This window comes from Neophocaena asiaeorientalis, unplaced genomic scaffold (assembly GCF_003031525.2).
Source record: "Neophocaena asiaeorientalis asiaeorientalis breed wild unplaced genomic scaffold, Neophocaena_asiaeorientalis_V1.1 scaffold303, whole genome shotgun sequence".
Classification (NCBI taxonomy): Eukaryota; Metazoa; Chordata; class Mammalia; order Artiodactyla; family Phocoenidae; genus Neophocaena; species Neophocaena asiaeorientalis.
Window position 1 is genome coordinate 1,215,106 of NW_020174420.1, and position 22,461 is coordinate 1,237,566.

At 48.6% G+C, this 22,461-nt stretch overlaps 1 protein-coding gene across 11 annotated transcripts in view; it reads right to left on the reverse strand.

The window, feature by feature from the left end:
- DYSF (dysferlin) overlaps window positions 1–22,461 on the reverse strand; it is a 220,715-nt gene that overhangs the window by 14,948 nt on the left and 183,306 nt on the right. For all 11 annotated transcript variants that reach the window (XM_024756409.1, XM_024756407.1, XM_024756408.1 and 8 more), the window contains 10 exons: window positions 16,435–16,563; window positions 15,958–16,113; window positions 14,325–14,416; window positions 11,535–11,705; window positions 10,764–10,906; window positions 8,517–8,656; window positions 7,214–7,302; window positions 6,872–6,967; window positions 6,324–6,465; window positions 2,185–2,284 (listed from right to left, as the gene is read on the reverse strand). In XM_024756409.1, the coding sequence (XP_024612177.1) occupies window positions 2,185–2,284; window positions 6,324–6,465; window positions 6,872–6,967; window positions 7,214–7,302; window positions 8,517–8,656; window positions 10,764–10,906; window positions 11,535–11,705; window positions 14,325–14,416; window positions 15,958–16,113; window positions 16,435–16,563 (1,258 nt within the window). The remainder of the gene's footprint in view (window positions 1–2,184; window positions 2,285–6,323; window positions 6,466–6,871; window positions 6,968–7,213; window positions 7,303–8,516; window positions 8,657–10,763; window positions 10,907–11,534; window positions 11,706–14,324; window positions 14,417–15,957; window positions 16,114–16,434; window positions 16,564–22,461) is intronic.

The following is a 22,461-nucleotide window of genomic DNA, read 5'->3' on the forward strand; positions in this document are numbered from 1 at the left end:
TCTATGGAGTTAAAAAGTAGTAGTTTTATTTTTAAAAACAAAAGATGATCCTGTTTAATTTTATTTTGGACACTGTTTTCTCATTCAATAAAATGCAATTTTTTGTTTGTCTTTTTAAAATTGATTTTAAAATTATGAGCCTCACCTCATAAAGGCAAGATTGATAGACTGATGCTAAAAAAATTATTTAGTCTGTAAGCAAAAAAAAATTCCATACAAATGTGAAAAGCAATTGAAAAATGGAGAAATTATTTGTAATGTGTCCTTACTATATAAAAAGCTCTGAAAATCAACAATAAAAGAGGACCATCCCAAAACCATGAAAAAGAAAATCCCATCAACAATATGGATAACAGACATATTTTTAAAGTTGTACCTTACAAGTAATGAAGAAATGCAAAGAAAGATAAAAATGAGGTACCACACTGGCAATTTTTTAAAAAAAAAAGATAACACTGGCAGCAAAAGTTTAGGAAAAATGGTGCCCTTAAGGCAAACAGGGCACAGGTGAGAATATAAAAATGTAAAATCTTTCTAGAGGGCTACTGAACAAAATGTTTCAAAAACCACTAAAATGTACAAAGACCCTAAAAATCTGCTTCTTAGAGTTCAGGAAAGATACTCACAAAGGGTCCAAAAATGTAAGCCTAGGCTGTCACTCATGCAGGAAATCCTAGAGATGAGCCGAGTACGCACCTAGGGGGGACTAATGAGGGTCTGATGGGACATCAGGCAGGACATTAAGCACCATGATGCAGATACAATGCAGATGGATAACTCCTGACAGAAAGAATGTTTTTAATATATTGTTTTCCCCAAAATCAAGATCTAAGACAGTATGTGTAACATAAACCAATTTTGCTATCTATATGCCATATACGCATGTGTATATATATGTATAAAATACATATAACACATATGTGTTTGCTTGTATAAGATACATGCCAAAATAATAATACATGCCAAAGTGAAGGTTATCTTAGTTATATTAGTGAAGGTTATCTCTGGGTAGTGAGATTATAATAAAATAGGAAGGGGAGGCATTGCTTATCTCCGGTTTCTAATTTTGCCACAGGAATGATGTATTCCAGAATAATAAGTAAGAGAACAGAAGTCCAACTTAGTGCTATGATTTTGACACCCTGAACCTTTTACAGTGAAGTTGTGGAGCAGCTGCCAGTCCTCCAAGTTCAGGGGACCAGGCTCGGGGTCGGGGGGAAGAGCAGCCCGACGGGCAGGCAGCCCTCGTCCCCATTCCTGCTGGGGCTGCTCCTCAGAGCATCCTCTGCAGGGGCCCAAGAGCTCGGTGACTTCTGCAATCACGGGCCACACAGGGAGGGCTCCAGTGATTCGTCCAAGCCCGCCCTGCCCCCAGGTGGCAGAGCAGAACTGCAACATAGGACTCATGACTTCCTGGACCGCCTTCCTCACAGGTCCACTATTTCTTTACTGAGGTGAAATTCACATAACAAAATGCACCATTTTAACCATTGTAAAGTGAACAACTCAGTGGCTTTTAGTATATTCACAGCGTTGTGAGACCACCAGCACTATCTAATTCCAGAATATTTTCATCACCCCTAAAAAAACACCAGACCCACGAGCAGTCGGTCCCCAACCTCCTCTCCTTCCAATCCCCGGCAACCACTTTCTGCCTCTGTGGATTACGTATTGCGGACATTTCATGTCAAGGAATCATACGATATTTGTACTTTTGCGTCTGGCTTCTTTCACTTGGTGTGTTTTCAAGGTGCACCCATGGTGTAGCATGATCTCATTTCTTCTTGTGGCTGAATAACATCCTATCGTAGGGATAGGCCACATTTTCCCAGTGAACTTTTATAGCTGTGATGGGGCGGCTCCTTACAGTCCAGCCAGCAGGCCCCACACTTCACCCTGTGAAGGCACCATCTCCACCTCGTCCTCCAAGCCAGCGCTCCCTGTTCCAACACGGCCCAGCGTTCAATGCCACCTCGGCTGGCAGGCCACCCTGCTGGCCACCCTGCTCACCCTGGCACTACTCTGTGTCACCGACCTCACTCAGCACCAGGGCCCAGTGACCCTCAGCTTCCTGATCCTCCTGCCAGCCTTCCCACAAGGCCTGAGAGAGGCGCACAAACATACAGCAGGGGTTCTGGGGCAGCCCCGACAGGCAAGATGGTGCTGACCGGAAATGGTGCTCACCCAGAAAGTCATCAAAGGAGAACTTGTCGTTGTCCCAGATCTGGAATACCGCTCGGGCGGGGATCTTGCTCTCTGTCTTGTCCAGCCTCCAGAAAGCATCCTGGCCCAGAGGAGAAGCAGAGGAGGAAGCAGGAGAGCAGGATTAGAGAGGAGCAGTGGTCCCTTCTAGCCTGGAAGGCTGCCTGGAGGAGGCAGTGGAGGGGGACGTCCCTTAGGGACTTGCCAGAGTCAGGTCCTGGCAGGAAGACTGCTGAGACCCCAGAGGGCAGTGTTCAAGGGCCCAGGAGGGGACCACGCAGGCTCGCTTGACATAAGGTAGCTCCTTTAATCCTCGCAATTCCATGAGTCAAGGTTCTCATTGCCGTTTTACAGATGATGTAACAAAGGCTTTGAGAAGTTAAGAATTTGCCCAAGGTCTGACAGCTAATAAAAACAACATTAATATGCACTTCTTAGGCATCAGCCTTTTCCCACTATGAAATCATTTATGCTTCCAACGACCTATGAGGAGATACTATCTTGAGCAAACCAGAGCGAGTAATTTATCCAAGTCACCCAGCTGGGAAGAGGCAAGCTGGATTCCAACCCAGTCAGTCAGGTTCAAGAGTCTCTTAATCCTGCCCCTGTGATCTTGGGGACAAGGTGGGCTGGCTGGGAACCTAGGTGTCAGGGTGGACCCCCCGACACACCACTGTAAGGATCTGGCACTGGGGGCAGTGTCCCCAGCCCACCCCACCTTCACCTCCAAGAGCTTGCCCTGGGGCACACCGAAAGCTCCCGGTGCTGGGAAGTTCACCAGCCCACTGCTGTCCCCTCCCCACTTCCTCAGACCAGTCAGCCTGGAACAGCACTGTCTTGGGCTTCTCTCTACCAAGGCCTCGTGGAGCAGCTGAGGGCTGGGGACTGGCGCGCTGAGGCCTGGATCTGCCCCTGGGTCCGGTCACACTCAACCCAAAGGACCGTCCCTGGGGCTTTCCCACTCACACCTATTCTCTGTCCTCTCACTGTAGCTTTACCTGAGTGGGTGGCAAGGACCCACTGACCATCCCGCAGATGGTGGGTGCCAGGTCACAGCAGGGACCTGGACCCAGTCTCAGGGGGACAGACTCCACGGGAGTCAGGGAGTACTGCTGACCACACAGGGTTTGTCTAGGCCCAGGTGCCCTGTGTACACAGCCTTGGTGGCCCCTCCAGATCACACAGACCCCACAGAGGTCCCGTGACCCAAGACCGTGGCCAGTGCCCCCTGAGGAATCATCACCTTGCAGAGCAGTTGGCTGCAGCCTGGACTGCTTGCTGCCTGGGATGGTGAAGGGGCTCAGGTCCCTACATGGCCCCTCGCTCCCAACCCCCATCTGGTGCCTCTCTCTTTTCCGGGCCCCAGCCCTCCTGCAGGTGCCTCCCTCCTCCGGCGGGGCTTTTATGGCCAGCTCTGCAGGCCTGCCTGTACAGGACGCCAGCATCCTCCATGCTTCTGGCCAGCCCGGTTTATGGGCTCAGTAATGAGCCAGAGGTTCAAACAGCCCCTGGCGGGAGCAGCTGGGCTGGGGCTCCAGCCTGGGGATGGCCCCCCAGGTCCCAGGCACTCATTACGTTCCCAGTCTGGGCCCTTTTACTAGCTGTTTATTTGCAGGGTGGGTGCCTGACGCACAGGCCGGCTCCGGTGGGTGTGCTGGGCTCCAGGTGGGGAGCCGGCCAGGGCAACCAGCAGTGGTTCAAAGCCGCCGGATGAAAGGAGACCTTGTACTTTACAACAGTCTCGTCTGGTTAATGGGGTCCCTGGAGGGCCTGCCTGCCAGAGGCGCTGAGCCCCTCGGCAGAGGGCTGGCTCTGCAGCAGGACCAAGGAGTCCAGAGGCTGTGCAGTGCCCCTGCACTAACCGCCCCCAGGCTTAGTCCCCTAGCCCAGACCAGCTAATCGGTGCCCCATTGTGGGCACGGCTCCCCCTGCCTCCCAGCGTCCTTTCTCCCAGAGGGACCCGATGGCCCTGTCTCGGGTCAAGCCAGTTCCTCCCTCATGTTCCTGGATGACTTCAGAACCCCTTGACTGTTCTCAGCCTCCTCTTCTGACCTCTGCCACACACCCCCCTCCAGCCACCCTCTCCGGAGCCTGGCACCAAGCGGGGGGGAAGTCCCGTTCCCTCAGCCCTCACCACTCCGGGCCACTCCCAGCCTCCTTGACTCCTCCCGGCTCAGCATCCCCCATAGCCTTCTCTTTCTCCCAAGGCCAGCCCAGTCCTGTGGGCCATCGGGCCAATGGGTCGGTTCCCTCAGCCCCTCTCTTCCTCTGGAACTCCACTGTGGGTCAGTTCAACTCTCTGCTTCCTTGCTGGTGTCTAAAGGGCAGAGATGAAACCCCACTGTTGCCAAAATGGAGCCCCCTCAAATTCTTTATCAGCAATCCCATTGGGCCCTCAGAACTGCCGGGTACCACCAGTTAGCTCCCTCTCCCTCTGCCTTTCTCTCCCGCTTTCTCTCCTTCACTCAATAATAGCTGCTTCCCGCCTTTGTCGTTTGTCTCAAATCACCTGCCATAGTGCCAGGAGATTCTCTCTCTTCCTACTTTGTAGCAAGAACAGAAGACTCTGCTCCCTGAGACTCCTTGCACCCATCTCCACCTGTCACAACAGAGAGGTGGTCCCGCCTCCCGTGTTGGGCCGATCGGCATCTCTCAGCCTCAGTTCCCCAGCCACGCCTCACCCGGTGTAGGGCTTGATGAGCATGGGAGGTGGCCTGAAGGAGGGCCTGGCCGCCCTTCCCCATTCCCTCCGTCCACAGCAAGGACAGGCACTGTTTGTTTGACTTGGAGCTCTCCCCAGCAAATGCAGCATTTGGTTTGTTATGGAAACATCTTCTGATAGACAAACACGCTGAACAAAGGCAAACAAGATTAAACCTACAAATAGGCTAGGCTTTCCTTGACTGCACAGCATCCAGGGCTGTTGCTAAACTCTGCTTTCTGGTAGGCATCCCTGGGTGAAAGAATTCATTTAACCTTATCTAACCCATATTTTCTTTTGTTTGACGGTTTCGGAATGTTCGGCGGAACATTCTGGTCTCTCTGAAGCGCAGATGATTCTGTCTGTTGGCTTAGGAAGGGGTCATGGGGGAAGGATGCAATGAAGAGAAAGAAGAGGACCTAGGCAGCCGAGGTCCATTACACATTTCCCTTCTTTAAGCCACACAACCGTTCAGGACAGAAAGAGGAGTCACAGAAGCTTTGCCTTGGAGCCCTGCGCCACCTCTGGAAGGAAACAGGACAAGCAGGACCCAGACTCCAGAGAGGTATTCACCCTGTGGAACAGGAGAGCATGTGCAGGCGGAACTGATTCTAGGCGGGACGCAGTAGTTAGAAGCTCCAACAGAGGGGCCCTCCGCCTCCGGAAGCTGCCTGCCCACGGCACCCTCCTCACCGTGTTTGGGGGCTGCTCCCTAAGGGCAGGCTCGGGGCCGCCACCCGCCTTGGGACCCGCCTATTTCAGGAGGAGAGAGTTCACGGCCCAGATGAGGCCTCAACTAGAAGATGCTAACCCACAAAGAGCTGAGGTCTCTGGAGCTGCCCCTTCCCCCGGCTGAGGCACCGGGCCTCCCCAGGTCTGAGAGATACTAGCCTGGACAGTGGCCACAGGCCCCAGGCACAGAAATGGGAGAAAGGGGGAAGCAGCAGGGACTTGGCTAAGCAACACCCGATCCTAGCGGGTGGCCAGACAACCCAAACCGAAGGCCAGACAGCCCTCTGGGGCCGCTCTCCCTAGGGGTTCTGCCTCACCGCTCTCCGATGACCGTGCTGGGTTTCCCTACCAGTGTTCTCCCCACTCCGAGCCCATGGCCCTCCCTGCGGCTTGGTTTGTTAGGATTTGGACTTAGCCACATACAGTGGTTGTAGCGCTGGCGTGGGGGAGATTGTGGGATGGCAGCAATGCTAACGATGGCAATGGTGGCAGAAGTAGGAGGAGTGGTGGTGGTGGTGACGCTGGCAGTGACAGGACAATGGTGGTGGCTGTCACGCAGCGATAGCCGAGGTGGTTCCAGCAATGGCGGGGCAGCGGTAGGGGTATGACAGTGACATGGCGGACAGTGATCAGGCTGCTCTTCGACAGCCCTGGGACGAGCACCCCGGGGGACAGGAATGACACCCACCTTCTTGGAGACAGTGCAGACTTGCTCAGCTGGCAGGTAGTCAAAAGGGAAAATGAACCTCCAGTTAAAGTTGCCTTCACCTCCCAGGGACCGGTAATGCACATCTGTCTTTTGCTTGTGCTCTTCAAAGCCAACCATCCAACTAGACATACACATTTTAGAGAACATGGCTAATTAAGGTCTCCACCACAATACACAGCCTCGACGTAAGCAAACAAGGAATTAAGAAGGTCACTGAACTTGGTACGCGATAAAGGAAAAATAATCTGATGTACCAAATGTGCCATCAATTTCAAAATGTTCTCACTTCTCTCTTGAGGGATATCCTCCAGCCTTGTAAGTTCAACGCAAAGATTAATGTGGAAGGAGAAATCTGGTGGGGGTTGACTCCCCAGAGGCAGAGACCACTCCCATAAGGCCATCCTTCCTTTCTTGTTCTCCGCATCCCCTACCCCAGAGTTCCCCCTTTCCCAACCAACCACCAACCCCGAAGGAGCAGGGGCGACACCGCGGAGTCGGGACGGGTGGGAAGCAGGGTGACTTCCTACCCTTTCACGTAAATGTCGCTCATCTTCTCCCCGGTGATGCTGAGGTCATCCAGGATCACATCCTTGGTGTTCCAAATAATACAACGCAGGAAAAACCTGCAGAGGAGGATGACTCAAATCCACGTGGGTTTCCCACCAAAGGGTGGGCAGTCCTTGTCCGAGAAGCCAAGAAGTCAGCCCACCCAAGACTCTGCTGCTTGCCTGGCTGGACATTTGGCCAGGCCCGCACAAGAGTGAGGCCTGAGTGGCCCAAAGCCTGGCCCGAAAGCCACCTCCTGCTCCCACCCGCAGCAACCAGTCCACCACCCTGCTCAGCTCTGAGCCTGGGCTGGGGTAAGTCACCTTCTGGGTCTCCGTGGGGTGATGTTGAAAGGAGGTCCCGGCCGCCCCAGGGCCTTTGGAAACAGGTCGATCCACATCTGCAGCTTCCCCTGGGGAGAGAGACATGACCCTGCTCTCTCGCCACCCTCTTCATTCAACCAACATCTCCTGACCACCTGCTCTGCACTGGATACTTGGAGCACAGGACAGGGAAACCCCAGGCCCTGCATGGAGAGGCTCAGCACCCTGTAGGAGAGGTGCCCCCAAGGGGACCATAGGGCCAACCACAGGGGTGAGCCCACTGCCCCACAGGCTGAGGACTGGGGTAGCACCTGGGGATCAGGGGTCAGGGCAGCTCTCTGGAGACAGCGATGTTTGCTGAGTCTCACTGTGCCAGGCGGAAGAGGGCAGGGGGCAGTCGGCCTTGGGGATGGTGTACACAGTTGTGGAGGCTCAGAGAGCCTGGTTTAGTGATGGGGGCTCAGAGGGTTTCCACGACAGGAAACCACTCTACCTGCCACCACTTAGCTCCCTCTTCCTCTGCGAGCCGGCTGTTATCTCTGTCCCCATCTTACAGAAGAAGGAGCAGGGATTGACCTAACTTCTTCTGGTTCACATGAGCGCGAAAGAGCTGACATTTCAACACCTGCAGTGCCACTCTGGGGAGCTGGTGGCCACGCCACCAAGGGGAGGAGAGGTCTCAGCTCCAAAGAGCAGAGAGGATGTTCTCTGCATGTCCACAAAGTCACCTTAGCGCCACAAAGGCTGCCTCAGCCCATCTCTGCCTGGAACATTTTCTCTCCTCCCCCTCCTCCAAACCCCTCCAGGAAGCCTCCCCATGTCACCCCTGGGCCTGCTGTCCCTCTGCCCTCCCTCCCTCTGCCTGGGAGGATTCCCCTGGCCCTCCTGATGGCTACTCTGCCTCTCTGTCATAGGCTCGCCCTGTCTGAACTCCCCACTGCCCAGCACAGGGTTGGCCATCTGCAATGTCACTGATTGATGGCAGGGGAGGACTCCCTGTGGCCAGGCTGAAACAGCGAGGCTTCAGAATGACCTGTGGGCAGCCAGAGGTCCAGCCTACACGGGGATGGAGGAGAAGCCTCATTCCCCAGGCCCTGAGGCCTGCAGGCAGCCGGGGGAGGCCAGGCTCAAGAGGTCCCCTCGTAGGCCAACAATGATAACCATTCAGGCTGTGGAGAAACCCCACAACGAGGGATTAGCCAAATCCTGAGGTCTCCACTGGTGCTTCTGGGATATCCAAGCTGTCCTTGGGGAGGGGTAGCTGAGGGTCAGGGGCTCTGGGGCCCGAGGGTGGAGGTCCTACCTGCTCGATGTCCGGCTGTAGGGGACTATAGAGGGGCCGGGACTCCACGTGCTCAGGGACCAGGCCCTGCTGCCGGAGGACATGCAAGGCCAGACGCTCCTCCACTGGGCCCAGGTGTGGGTTCGGAACCCTGCCAGCCTCTGCCCCAGAGAGAAGACAAAAAAATTGCCAGGACAGAGTGAGCAGGAGGTGGTAGGGGGGCCTGAGGGCCTCGAGAAGCTGTTAACCCTGCAGCCTCACCCCTGGCCCAGACACAGTTCTTCTGGCCCTCACGTCTCGTTCTCTGTAAGGGAAACCTCATTGTCCACAGGCTCTGGGCTTAAAATCCAGATTCCCCACTGCCACCAACTCTACCAAGCCTCTTCTGTAAGCTCTCCTTCCTTTTTCCCACCCAATACAAATTCTCCCCCCCCTCCAAAGCCCACTCCTTCCAGGAAGCCGTTCCAGATTGCTCTCAACTCTGAGGCTCCACAAGCTCTTCTCCCAGATTGGCATCTAAGTGCTCTCAGTAGTATTCTCTGTTTCATGCAATCTCTTTGATTAGTAGCAGTAGCTAAAATAATAGCAGTAACAGAGAACACTTATAAAGCAGGAGCCAGGCACTGCTTTTCATAAATATTGACAGGGCTTGATCCTCAAAGTAACCCTAAAAGGTAAGTGCTATTATTAGCCCCATTTCATAGATGACAGACATGAAGCACCGTGCAGTCACACAGCTGGGTAGCAGGGCAGCTGAGATCACACACTCATTAGGAAAGGCGCATGACTGGATGTGAATACCCCTCCCCTCCCCTGCGTGCTTCCCAGGTACAGCTCTACCCGCCAGGGGTTGGGTCAGGGACTGGTACTGTAGATGGGGTGAGGACACGGCGGTGGTTCTGACCCTGACAAGCCTGGCCAACCAGCCAGCAACATGAACTTGGAGCCCCCTTGACAGAGACCTTGACTGGTGGTAGGAGGGTCCACATGTGTCTACACACACGTACACACACAGGTCTGTGCACTCAGGTGTGCCCATGTTCACCAGCACAGATTCTAACGTACACACACACACACACACACACGTTCATCCATCAAACCTGCCCTGTCCACTTTAATAGGTGCCACTAAGGAAGCAGCGCGGCATTGCAGAAGGACCACCGGGCCAGGAACCTGACTCTGCCTCTAACCAGCTGCGTGACTTTGGGCGGGTTGTTAACCACTCGTGGTCTGAATGGCCTCATCTGCAAAAACAGGGAGATGTCAGGCCTCACCAACTCTAGCTTTCTGGCTTTCTTTTCCTATGAATTTATGACCATGAGCCCTGGTTCCTGTGCTTAAGCTGCTCACAGACTAGCAGAAAGAAATGAGACCACCCCTAAAACAGATGCACGTTCTACAGGAAAAGAGACTGGGGGAGGGGTTAGGGCCTAATGGAAAGGAGCCTGGCTCAGCCACGACCTCGGAGAATCAGAGAAACGAAGAAGGAGGAGGGGGATTTCAGGTGAGGGAGCCAAAGCCTCCCACCCCTTTTACAACCTCAGCACCAGCTCTGACATCAAACATCTCCGAAACCAGCAGGAGGCGAGGGGCCAGCTGGGTCTGTAAATACCTCTGGGGAGTCTGAGCTGCTCTGGGTGGGCCATGCAGGCCTATGAGCATCTCAGACACGCGGGGAGCACATGGCAGGACCCTCGGCATGAGCGTGAGGCAGACCCAGAGCATTAGGCAAGACGGGGGCTACAGGGCTTCCTGCCACCCTTTGGATGTATCAGGTGAAGGAGTTGTGACTGGGGGCTCAGAAGGTACCGTCAAGGTGAAGCTGGCAGACTAGTATGACTAAGTAGAAAACTTTCTCAGCCGTGGGCTCTACCCAAACTCTGACCAGTCTGCCCACACAAAGCCAGAAGCAGACGGATCCTAACCATGACCCTGACCCTGGCTTCAGACTCACCCCTCATCTTCAGATTCACCCCTCATCTTCAGATTCACCCCTCATCACCCCTCATCTCATCAGACAGGCCCCAACCTGGTTTTAGACTGAGCTCTGACCCCGACCCGCCCTGACCCTGGCCCCACCTTGACCTCGAATTTTCACAATGGTGTCCCAGGTAAGTACTGGTCCCAAGAATACCAAGTGCAAGTTTAGTCCATCTGTGCTGCCCTGGAGAGACTCAAGACCACACCGTGCTGGTGTGGGTTGTGTCCAGTGGTTACATCCAGCAGGAGAGGACCCACAAGAGAGAGGGCAGGAGAGGGAGAACTCACCTATTTCTTCGATGGTGTATTCTGTATCCTGAAACACTACACGGTCTGTCCGGTACACGGGGGCCTTGACTCTGCGCTGCTGGCAGAACAGGTGGAGGAGCTGAGAGGGATGGAGCTGATCCCGCCACTGGTTGGGTCCAGAGCTAAGGCCCAAACACAAGACAAAGATGAGATGCTCCAGGACACTAATGGGGGCAGAGGTGTGTGCAGTGACCTATGTACCCACACGCACGGCATCACCCACCCTTCACTTTGACCGTGGGCACCCTGTGTGATTGTTCAGCATGACCGGGGAGCCCATTTCACACACAGAGAAACTGAGGCCCAGAGACAAAAGGACTTCTTTACATACACATGGAATTGGAACTGAAATGTTTCCAATGTCCAGCTTTAAAGAATCAGACCCAGACAAGACCCAAGTTGGCAGGAAGTGGGTGGGGCTGGCCACACGTGAGTTCACCTTGGGGCCCAGCGGGGCTGTGTGTCCCATTGTCTGTCTCCCTTCTCCTTCCCCTCTCCAGGCCCTCTACGGTGCCTTAAGGAGAACTTGATTATAGACGTGAGGAAGAGCTGGGTTCTTAGCTTCAGATAAGCACGTTCAAATGCTAATCCCACCACTTACAAGTCCAGGTCTCAGTTTCCATATCTATGGAGTGGGGATAAGACCTGGGCTGACTGAGAGAGACAGTGTCTGTGCTGTGCTAGGCCCAGGCTGGCACACAGTCAGGGCTCGGCCCACCATCAGGGAAGCAGCCAGTGACGTGCACCTACATGCAGTAGGTCTGGGGGAGTCCGCAGCGAGCCCCAAACTTGGACAGCAGCCTGTTCTCCAGGTCGATAACCGTCTCCCCGATCTTTTCGTCCTTGGAGAGGAGGTCGTAGTCATAGAGGGTAACCTTCAGGTCCTTCTCCAGAGGCAGAGTGCAGGTCAGCTCGAACATCCTATTGTGGGGGGGTAGGCAGTTGTCATGATGACACCAGCTCCCAGAGGTCACCAGACACAGCGCAAACTCAAGTGGGTGGCAAGGCTGGAGCAAGAGCTAGAAAGCCACCCCTGGTCTCCTCCTCCTCTCCCAGGACTGGCCTGCAGTCCACCCTCCTCAAGCCTCCTATAGCTCTTACAGCACACCACCCACAGCACTCCCGGTGCTGGGCTTGTCTGAGTGTGTGTGTGTGTGTGTGTGTGTGTGTGTGTGTGTGTGTGTGTGTGTGTGCGGTATTCCCAAATAATCTGAGCTGGGCATATAGCAGATGCCTGCCTGATGGACCACAGAATGGACGAATGAAATGGAGCACAAGGTTAAAAATGAAGTTTCAACCGGGACACCTGGAGACAAGAGATGTGAAACTCCAGAGCCAGGTGCCGGAGCTCCAGAAATTTACCAAGGGCATGGCCTGGGATCCACTTTCCGGACTCCTGGGGCTCCACCACTCCTTCTGGAGTGGGATTAAGGGAGGATTTGTGTGGAGGTTTCTTTGAAGAGAGCTCCTACTGTGCTCTGAGACCCCCCGTCACCTCCCACGGAGGTCAAGTGTAGAAGTGCTGTCCCTTCTCCCCTGAAATGAGTTCCCTGCAGGAGGGACACACAAGCCTGGCACCCGAGCTGTGGTGGAGGAAGCACAAGCAGCTTGTAGCAGAGAGGAGGTGGGGGTACGTTTGGGAGGAGCTGAGCTCCCGTCCTGGCTGGGCACGGAACTGCAGCGCTGCCTGCGGAGGAGGGGGCTGCTGCGATGAAGCCTGTCCCACGGGACCTGGGGCTCCAACAGCGAGAGACTGTGGGGCGGCCCATCTGAGAATGGGTTGGGGGGTATGGGAGGGGGACACCCGCTACAGGGACACAGCACCTGCCACATCCCAGGAGCTATGTTAGGAGGGCTCAGGGGGTATCTGAAAAGCCCCCAGGAAAGCAAACATCTGGCGCCCAAAGGGTGCCGGATGGGGCGAAGTCAGCACTTGAGATGGGCCCCTCTTCTCACACAGGCTCCCCAGTCCTGGCCCTGCAAGTATGGCGAAGGACGGCAGGAAGGGGCGGGGGGGGGACACTGGGCAAAGACCCTCCTCCCCTCCGCACACACGCCCAAGGTACACACGCTGTGCCCAAGGTGGACGCAGCTGCGAGAGGGAGCGACTGCCCTCCAGCCGTCCGGTGCGCTCCTGATGACACATGAATGCGCGTTCTGGTTACCAACTTGAGACGGTGGGCTGACGGCAAAGTGGACTGTCTAAACCTGAGCGGAAAGTGGCCTGCCTGCCACAGTTTCCACTCAGGGAGTGAGGAAGGTCACCCGCACAGAATAAATGTTTACAGGAAACTGGCAGACAAAATCAAAGTTGTGTCTGATTATGTCCCATGAATTCTGCTGGTCAACACGTGGGTGATAGAAACAAAGAGCTTCTGCTGTGGACTCACAGAGGCTTGATACCCCAAGCAGAGCAGGTGGCCATGATCCGAGGGAGATGGTAAAACAGAGAGGGAGAGGCGTGTTTCTACACTAGCTCCCCTACCCTGCCCTGGGCCCTCAGTGGTCCCATCAGCCTGGGGCCCCATGCTGGCCACTGGGGTTCACCAAACAGGGTTCTTCTCTTCCACCCACCATCCTCCCCGCAGCCCTTCCCTCCAGTTCCAGCTTGGCAGTGGCTCATCATTGGCCAGGACTGTTTCCCCTTCAAAAATGGCATTTCCCCTGGTTGATTGGGTCTCTCTGCAGGGCCAGATGACTACAACTAACTCAAGAGACACCGGTTCATGAATCCAGTGTGTCACTTGACAATATCGGTACATGCCTTCTCCTACAGGTGCTAGAGAAATAGCTGGAACCTCCCTCAAGATTCTCCTTTCTCTGCCCTAAATACGCTCGCATCCAGACAGCAAGCAAGTCAGGAAGCCTGGGAACTACTCCCGTGTAATGGGCACTGCTTCTTCCTTCCCTCGTTCTTAGATTTTAGGAAGCATTTTACCCTCTTGAGTCCACCTCCTTCCGCTATCTGCCACAGATGAACGTGCAACAGTAAAAGAGAATAACTACTAAATGTAATAGGAATCCTGGATTAGATCCTGAAACAGTAAAGGGGCATTAATGGAAAAATCGGCAAAATCCTAAAAGGGTCTAGAGTTTAGTTAATAGTAATGCGCCCATATCAATTTCTTAATTTTTATACATGTACCATGGTTAGGTAGGAATGTTAATGGCGGAGGAAATTGAGTGATGGATATACGAAAACTGTAGTATCTTTGTAACTTTTCTGTAAATCTAAAATTATTCCAAAGTAAAAGTTGATCTAAAAAAAAAGAAAAATTAGCAAATGCATGTTCTGGGTTTCCATTTAGATTTCTGATCTTCAAAGTAATTGTTTAACTAGGAGCTTCTGCAAGGACTCAAGCCTTTAGCGCTTAAGGAAGTGCTAGCTGAGGTTACACCCTTACAGACATGCAAGATTTAGGGAACACAGCTTTGCTCCAGGAGATGGGGACTTCCCAGTGGCTGCCACATCTCTCCCGCTGGGCTGTGGGTTATCCAGACTGGCACCTCCACCCCAAGACCCAAGCCACCCGAACTTACTTTCCAAACACAGGCTCCAGAGTACAGGGGATGTAGCTGTCCTGGTCACTCACCGACTTCTTCCCTATGGAGATCCTGATGTAAGGATCACACTGGAGGAAGAGAAGGAAACACTTCAGCGACATAACCTTCCCAACACGCTTCTGAGGCTCCTTCATTGCTCTGCCCCTCAAAGGGGCAAGGGGGCCTACCATCAAGAAGCTGCCTCCTGCCAGGCCAGCAGCCCCATCCTGCACACCACCCCCGATGTGAGCTTCTAGCCTCGGCTCTGGCAGTGGAAACTGGGCACCTAAATCCCCCATACTCCCAATCCACTGCCCCACTGGGAGAGGGCGGGTGGGGGCCAGGCCCATATCCTCAGAAACATGCCAGCTTGTGTGACATATGTGACTGGGCCAAGCTGGGGTCCTGTCTGTGACCTCTGCTTCAGCAGGTGGAGAGGGAGAGAGACGGCCAGACTTTCAGCCCAATGCAGCCTCCCACAAGCAGCAGCATTCCCTCAACTAGCCTCTGGAGCAGCCAGGGCCAAAGAATGTTTACGGTCAGTCTCGGCACCAGGAAGGCTTGAAGTATATAAACTTGACCACAGCCACGTCTTGGAGGCCATCGGTGGTGCCTGGGCGGGGACTGTTCCGTCTCTCCCTGGGATCTCCCAGCAGGGCATGGGCAGCTTTTCTCACCTTGAAAAGCAGGGCACCAGGGATGGGACACCAGGCCCCTACCCACAACCTAGGACACAGGCTAGGCCTGCACCTGTCTAAGGAGACAAGAGAAGACCCTAGCCTCGTACCTCTGAACCCCACTGTCCCCCACTCCTGCCTCGCCTCTTCCTCTTACTCTCTCTTCCCAACTTTACTCTGTTCCTCGCCCCCCATCTCCAGGTAGCTCCAGACTCTTGCCCTCCCTCAAGCTCCCCTCCTTCACTCAGGGTCAGGACTAGAGTAGGTCAGTGAGGTACTCGCCTCAGGCACAAAATTTAAGGGAAAGACAAAAAAGCTTAGTAATCAAAATAAACGACATTTTAATGTGATATTTTAAAAATTAAAACCAGCACCAACAGTCCATGATGAAGAAAATATCAAAGTTTTAAACAAAGACAGGATCAGGACTGCTGATTTTTCCTTTTGCCTCAGGCTCCGCCATGGCCAGGCCAGCACAGTTACCCATCATGCTCTACCTCTCCTTCTTCCCTCCCACCCCACCCTTGAAAGTCCCACAAAGTCCTGCCCCAGCCTACACCGTCAATGTCCCTTGTCCTTATGCCTTATCCTTGTGCTAAACCTACACTGAGTCTGCTCTCAAACCTTTGCCAAGGTTTCTGACTCCTCCTAAAATATGGTTTTCTTCTCCCTCCCAGCCTATCAAAACTCCATCAATGCTTAAGAATCCTATTCCTTCCAGGAAGTCTTCCCCATTATTCCAAAGTCTTGTATTGACTTTGGCCTTTTCTGACCTGGAACACTTGGCCTCGATAGAACTCCAATGCAGTCCCACCTCAGGTTTGTACATCTTTGTCTGGTGTCCCCACTTACTGTGAACTCCCTGGGGCAAAGAGTGTATCCAAATTCTGCAGCCTCTTTGTACCCCAGCCTACCATTTATTCCAGGGGAGGTGAGAGCTCTAGGAATGTTACCTTCCCATTGGGGTCCTTGGGCTGCAGGCCAAACGCTCGGATAATGTAGATGCGGACCAGGCATTCCTGGGGCCCCTGGGAAGCCAGCTGGTGGAACTGTCTTGGGGGAATGGGGATGGCCGGGTCTTCTGGGAGGGGATAAATTTTGAAGAGGCCCTGAACAGAAGGAGGGGTCAACTTTAATTTTCATCCTCAGTGTCACCAATACAATCACCACTATGTCCCTTACTCTCATGTCTGCCAGAGTCATCACCACTGCGATCACTAAGCCCAATGCCATCCCATCACCCCCACCACATTCTGCATCAGCAGCATCGCCGTCACCACCATCATCTCCATCACCCACATGGTCACCAACTGCAGCACTGGGGTCATTACTGATGTTACTACAGTACTTCTGCCCCCACCTCCTTCACTCATTGCTACCACTCCAGTCTTGGGCCTCCCTGGGTTAGAGATGTGTCCTCAAGGACTTACCTTAAACTCCCCAATGACAGACGGGTCTTCCATCTCCTCCTGAGTCTTGCCCCGGTAGAGCTTGAAGGTGTTACAAAAGTCAGACAGGCCCTCAAAGTCCTTCACATTCTCCAGTGGTGTGTCATAGACCTGCCACATGGGGCGACAAAAGAGGGGGACAAAGGAAAGATGGAAAGAAGAGGGACAGCAAGGAAAGAGGAAACATGACAGTGTTCAAGTAAAGGAAAGGAGAGAAAGGACAGAGAAGAAAATGAGGGGGAAAAGCCATAAGCAAATTAGAGAACAAAGGTCAAGAAGAAGGCAGGTGGGAGAGGTGGAGGTAAGAGAGGGGGCCGAGAAGGAAGAGAGGCAGAGGAGAAGAGAACAAAGGCAGAGATAAAAAGGATGCAAATCATGGAGATGAGAGAGAGAAACGGGGTGTGGGGGAGAACCAGAGAAGGGAGTAAGAGGGGAAGACATTTGTTCAGCAACGTTGGAAAACAGGGTTTTCTGATTAATCCAATATTCTAGATACCCGAGAGTCATCAGATACACGGGTGGTGCATTTTTTGAGAATAAGATCACAGTCAAACAAATAAATGAAAAGTTAACTGACTTTTTATTTGAAGATCAAGACAGAACTCTAGAAGATTCACAAGTCAGCAAAATACTTACTGTCCAGGATGTCCAAATGGCAGTGGATCAAAATACTGGGCTGAGGATGTCTTTTGAGCACCACTTTAAATTTGTCAACTCAATTTATTTGTCTCTCCTCTCAAACAATGACTTTTACTTGTTAGAGCATTGTTTAGATTTAAATGAAGCAGTAGTCTTCCATTATAGATGATAAAATGTACTTAATTAATAGTGATATTAACCCACTTAATATACATTGCTAAAATTGGTTATAATCTGAAACTGACCGGCAAGACAGTCGGCCCTCCATATCTGCGGATTCCATGTGTTGAATCTGCAAATATGCAACCCGCGGGCACAGAGGGCCTACTGTACTTCTGGTAAGTCCCTTTCTCATTTCGCTAAACATTTTTTCTCATTAGGCCGAGCTCTAGTTCTATCTCTTCCATGAAGCCCAAGTTCTATCTCTTCTAAGAAATAATTAATTACGTGAGTGATATAGGTTCATTATTAAAAACTAGAAAATGTAAGTAGATATAAAGAAAATATTATTATTGCTTTAAATTCTGATTTCCAAAAATGACAACTAATTATTTGGTTAACATTTGGTATGTATCATTTTGAATATTTTCTTGCCATATTTCTATAGTTGCATCATTTCAATCAAAAGACCAATTCTTCGAGGTGTCTATACTACTGTTTTCACTTTCTTATTTCTGCTTCTATTTCTATTATTTTCTTAAGGAAAATAATACTTACTTTCTTAAGGATTTTTTTTCTTCTAATTTCTTAGGCTGAAATTTTAATTACTTTGTTCCCTTTTTTCTGATAAGGAAAACACTTATTGCTATGAAATTGCCTCTGCTTACTACTGCCTTAGTATTGCCCCATTTGTTTTCATGTATAATGTGTTCATTTTTCTTTTCTTGGCATTCCATAATTATAGTTTTATTTTTACTTTTTGATCTAAAAGCTATAGGTGTAATTAGTTTTCTTTCTTTTGTTTTAACGTAAGTTTTTAAGGCTATAAACTTCCTCTGAATACTGCTTTAACTGTAACCAGTAAGTTCTAAAAGGTAGGGTTTTATCCTTGCTTCCCAGATATTCTGCAATTTTTCTTATATTTTCTCTTTCACCAAGAATTGTTAAAAGAGAGTTGATTTTTTAAAAATTTTCCAGATAGAAGTTTTCTTGTGCTTTTGAGCTTGTTATTAATTTCTAATTTTATGGCATTATATTCAGAAAACATTGTCAGTGTTTCGTCACTTTTTGAATGTTATTAAGATTTTCTTTATGCTCTATCACATGGTCGATTTTTGTTTTGGGGTTTTTTAAATTAATTTTTATTGGGGTATAGTTGCTTTACAATGTTGTGTTAGTTTCTGCTGTGCAGCAAAGTGAATCAGTTATACGTATACATATATCCACTCTTTTTTAGATTTCCTTCCCACTTAGGTCATCACAGAGCACTAAGTAGAGTTCCCTGTGCTATACAGTAGGTTCTCATTAGTTACCTATTTTATACATAGTAGTGTATATATGTCAATTTTGTAAATGTGCCATAGGGGTGTCTCTATTTTCAAGCTACCAGGTTCAATCAGGTTAGTAATTACTTTAGTCTTCTATATCCTCTCATGCTTTTGTCCCCTTGATCTGACATGAACTGAGAAAAGTGAATTAAAATCTCCCCCACAAACCAGTATATTTCTATTTCTTCTTCTATCTCTTGTAATTTCTGTTTTGTAAATATTGAGGTATTATTTGGCACATAGATATTCTCATGATCGTCATAACTAGGAATTGCAGCATTTAGCATTCTAAAGTGCCATTCTTTGTCTCATCTAATTTGGGGGATCTGTGTATGCTCTCATCTAATATTAAGATTGTGACTTCTGTTTTCTTTTCATCTGCATTTGCCTGGCACACATTTTCCCAATCTTTTATATTCAACCTTTATGAAGCGTTTTATTTTAGAGTTAGATTTTGCTTTGAGATCTGATTTAAATTTTGTGATTAATAAATGATTGATATGACATGTATTGATATGACAGATATGTTTGGTCTGGTTTTACATTTGTATTATATTTACATAGTCATGTAATATGTTTATATTATATTTCCTAGTTTCATAGGGTTTTTCTAAAAATCTTTGCATGGTCTGTTTTCTGTGTGTGTGTGTGTGTTTTAGTTTTTCTGAGAGCTAAAATGATCTGAGTTTATGCTCTAATATTATTATGTCTTTAGGGGCAGTATTCATGGGTTCCCCACTATAGCAATGATAAAATAATCAAATTTATCTTCCTCCCTCTCCCTCTCCATCACCTAGTTTTAGACAATATTATCTATCTTAATGTTTATGTTTGTGCTGTTGGCTTATAATTTGCTTATATGCCTATTATTTGATTTGCCAATTTTATTATTTATATATTACATATATTAATAGCGTAAACATACCTTTTTAACCACTTTAACCACCTTTTTAACCACTTTACAGTTCAATGACATTAAGTACAGTCACACTTTTATGCTCCCATCAACACCATTTATCTCCAGAATTTTTTTCATCCTCCCCAGTTGAAACCCCAAACTCACTAAACAATAACTCCCTTTCTCCCGCTGCCCCCAGTGCCTGGCAACCATCATTCCACTTTCTGTCTCTATGAATTTATTACTCTAAGTACTGCACATGAGTGGAATCATACAGTATTTGCCCTTTTGCAACTAGCTTATTTCACTTAACATATGTCTTAAAGATTCACCCATGTTGTAGCATAGGTCAGAATTTCCTTCCCTTTTAAGGCTGAATAATATTTCATTGTATGTAATTACCATATTTTGTTTATTCATTCATCAGTCAATGGACATTTAGGTTGTTTCCACATTTCGTGATTTGCCAATTTTAAATAATATCTGTCAATTCTATTTATTCTGTAATATGACTATCAGTGTCCTTGCTCTGTATTCCATCCTCTTTCCTCCTTTCCCTAACTTTTGTCAGTTTTATCATTTCTACATTTTCAGTATATATGGTATTTACATTCTGTCCAGTTACCCTAACCCTCCCATTTGTTTCCACCTTAGGCCTAAGGTAAAATATGCTCACAACCAGTCCTTTTGTTATGGTTTTCCCAGTTACATCCGAGTTGAGATGGCTCCTAGATGAGCTCCAATTCATCCCGTAGGAGTCCCTCAAGACAGGCTCCTGGGAGCCATACTACCTGTCTCCTGAATGTGAATACCTGTGTGTCTGTAGCCTTTATGCTTGAAAGGCAGCTTGGCCGAATGTCAAATCCTTGGGTCACCCTTTCTTTCCCTGATGATCTTACACATGGTGCTTTATCATCTTTGGGCGTTAAATGTTGTAGAGAAAGTGAAGTCACTTTGATTTCTTTCCTTTTTTAAATTATTTAAATTTTTGTGGGGGGAGAATGTATGACTACTCAGAGAATTTTTTCTTTATCTCTAATGTCCAATAACTACACTAGAATATGTCCCTGGGTTGACCAATCTGGGTCAATTTTTCCTGACACACAGCAGACCTTCTAATATGCATACTCAAGTATTCTTTCATTTCAGTGAAGTTTTATTAAACTATCAGCTGTTTGTTTTAGTTCCTTGTTTTGGTTGTCCTCCTTGCGGACTCCAATTATGCAAATGTTGGATCTCCTTTCCCTGACTACTATGTTTGTCACTTTCTCTTTATTCTTTTATAACTCTTTCTTTATTTCCATTTCATTCTGTCCTCTATGCCCCTTTCTGTGTTTTCCAATGTGGCCATTCTGTCCTGTGCTCCTTCCAATTTCATGTTTTCTTCTCCTTCTTTCCTGAATCTTACTAGCTCATATTTCACATCTTCTCATCTCACCAGCCCTTCGTTCTTTTATTTCTGCTTGCATTCTGACCACCCTATTTCTAAAAAGTTAACAGCAAAATCTTTCATCTCATCTGTTCCTTGGAGAAATTTTTCTGGTGGGTATATATCCTCTTCTTTTGGTTAAGTTTTGTTATATATTTTCTCTTCTTTTTTTCATAGGATTTTTAAATTAATACTGTGCTAATTTTTTTTTGTTATTACTTGTCACTAAATGTGTTAGATTTTCCTAGACCAGTTATTTCCTTTGTTCCCATAACAGAGGCAGGCTGTTCCCTACAAATATGGTTCATCTGTGTGATTCTTGTGTAGCTCCATCTTCTCTATTTTCTCTGAACCAAATCAGGTCTAAGAAGCTGTTGTCACCAGACTGAACCTGTCTCCAAAGTTCCCATGTCCATTGTTGTGAACAAAGGATATATTTTTATATTTTACAGTGAAACTTCAATTTTGGGAATTATATTTTTAACTATCTGTTATGAAAATTTTCAAGCACACACAAAAGTAAAGAGAATAGATAATAACTCCCCATGAATCCATAGCCTGTCTTAAATAATTATCAACATTCTTTTATTAGGAAGTATGGGGTTTTCTGAGATCAGCTACCACTATGACCTTTCATCATTTTCATGCATCTTCTCTTCATTTACTGCCAAGTGGCTTCTACCCAATCTCAGTTGCCTTTGGACAGCCCTTACATGTATTTTGGAGTCTGCGGGTTTTATTTGTTTCCAACTTTTACTGAAAATGAAGTTTGTGGGTTTGAATGATTTCCAAAGAGAAAAAGTGAAAAATGCTGACTTATGCAGCCATGTTCATACTGGAAGTCCCAATAAAATACTTTTTAAATTTCCAAGTGGTTGGTCTTTTTGTTTAAACTTTTGTTATTAATTTCTCATTTAATTGCATTTAAATCTGTCTTGTATGATTTCTGCTTTTGGTAACCTATTACTAACCTAATATGTGATCAAATTTTGTAAGTGTTCTCTGAGCATTAGGAAAAATGCATTTTCCATTTTTAAATTATTTTTATTCTCTATTTTAAAGCTACTCTTGATGTAGCTTAGAAAATATTTACCTTGTTATTCAGATCTTTCATTTCCTTATTTATTGGTTGCCTGTTTCATCTGTCTAGGAAAGAGGTACATTAAAATCACCGCTGCAATTTTAATTTCTATAATTTCATGCCTTTATTTGTGTGAGGTAGTACTTTATATATTCGTATCCATTTTTGCTTTAAGGATTTCTAAGCTTTATTGTTCCAAACATTAATGTTTGAGAGTTTTTGCACTGAGATGCATATCTTTTATTTATACAAAACACTCCATTTTGTTTCCTTTGCTTTTTACTTTAGTTTCTATCTGTTTCTCTTTTGTTCGCACTTACTTTATTTTGTTTGCCAAAATATTTACTATTTTAGCCATTCTAAGTTGTATTGTCTTAGATGTGTCCTTTAAAGACATTATAATGAATTTTGACTTTTGATGAAGTCTGAGTCCTTATCACTTAGTAAAAGACTGTAACCCAGTTTTATTTATTAG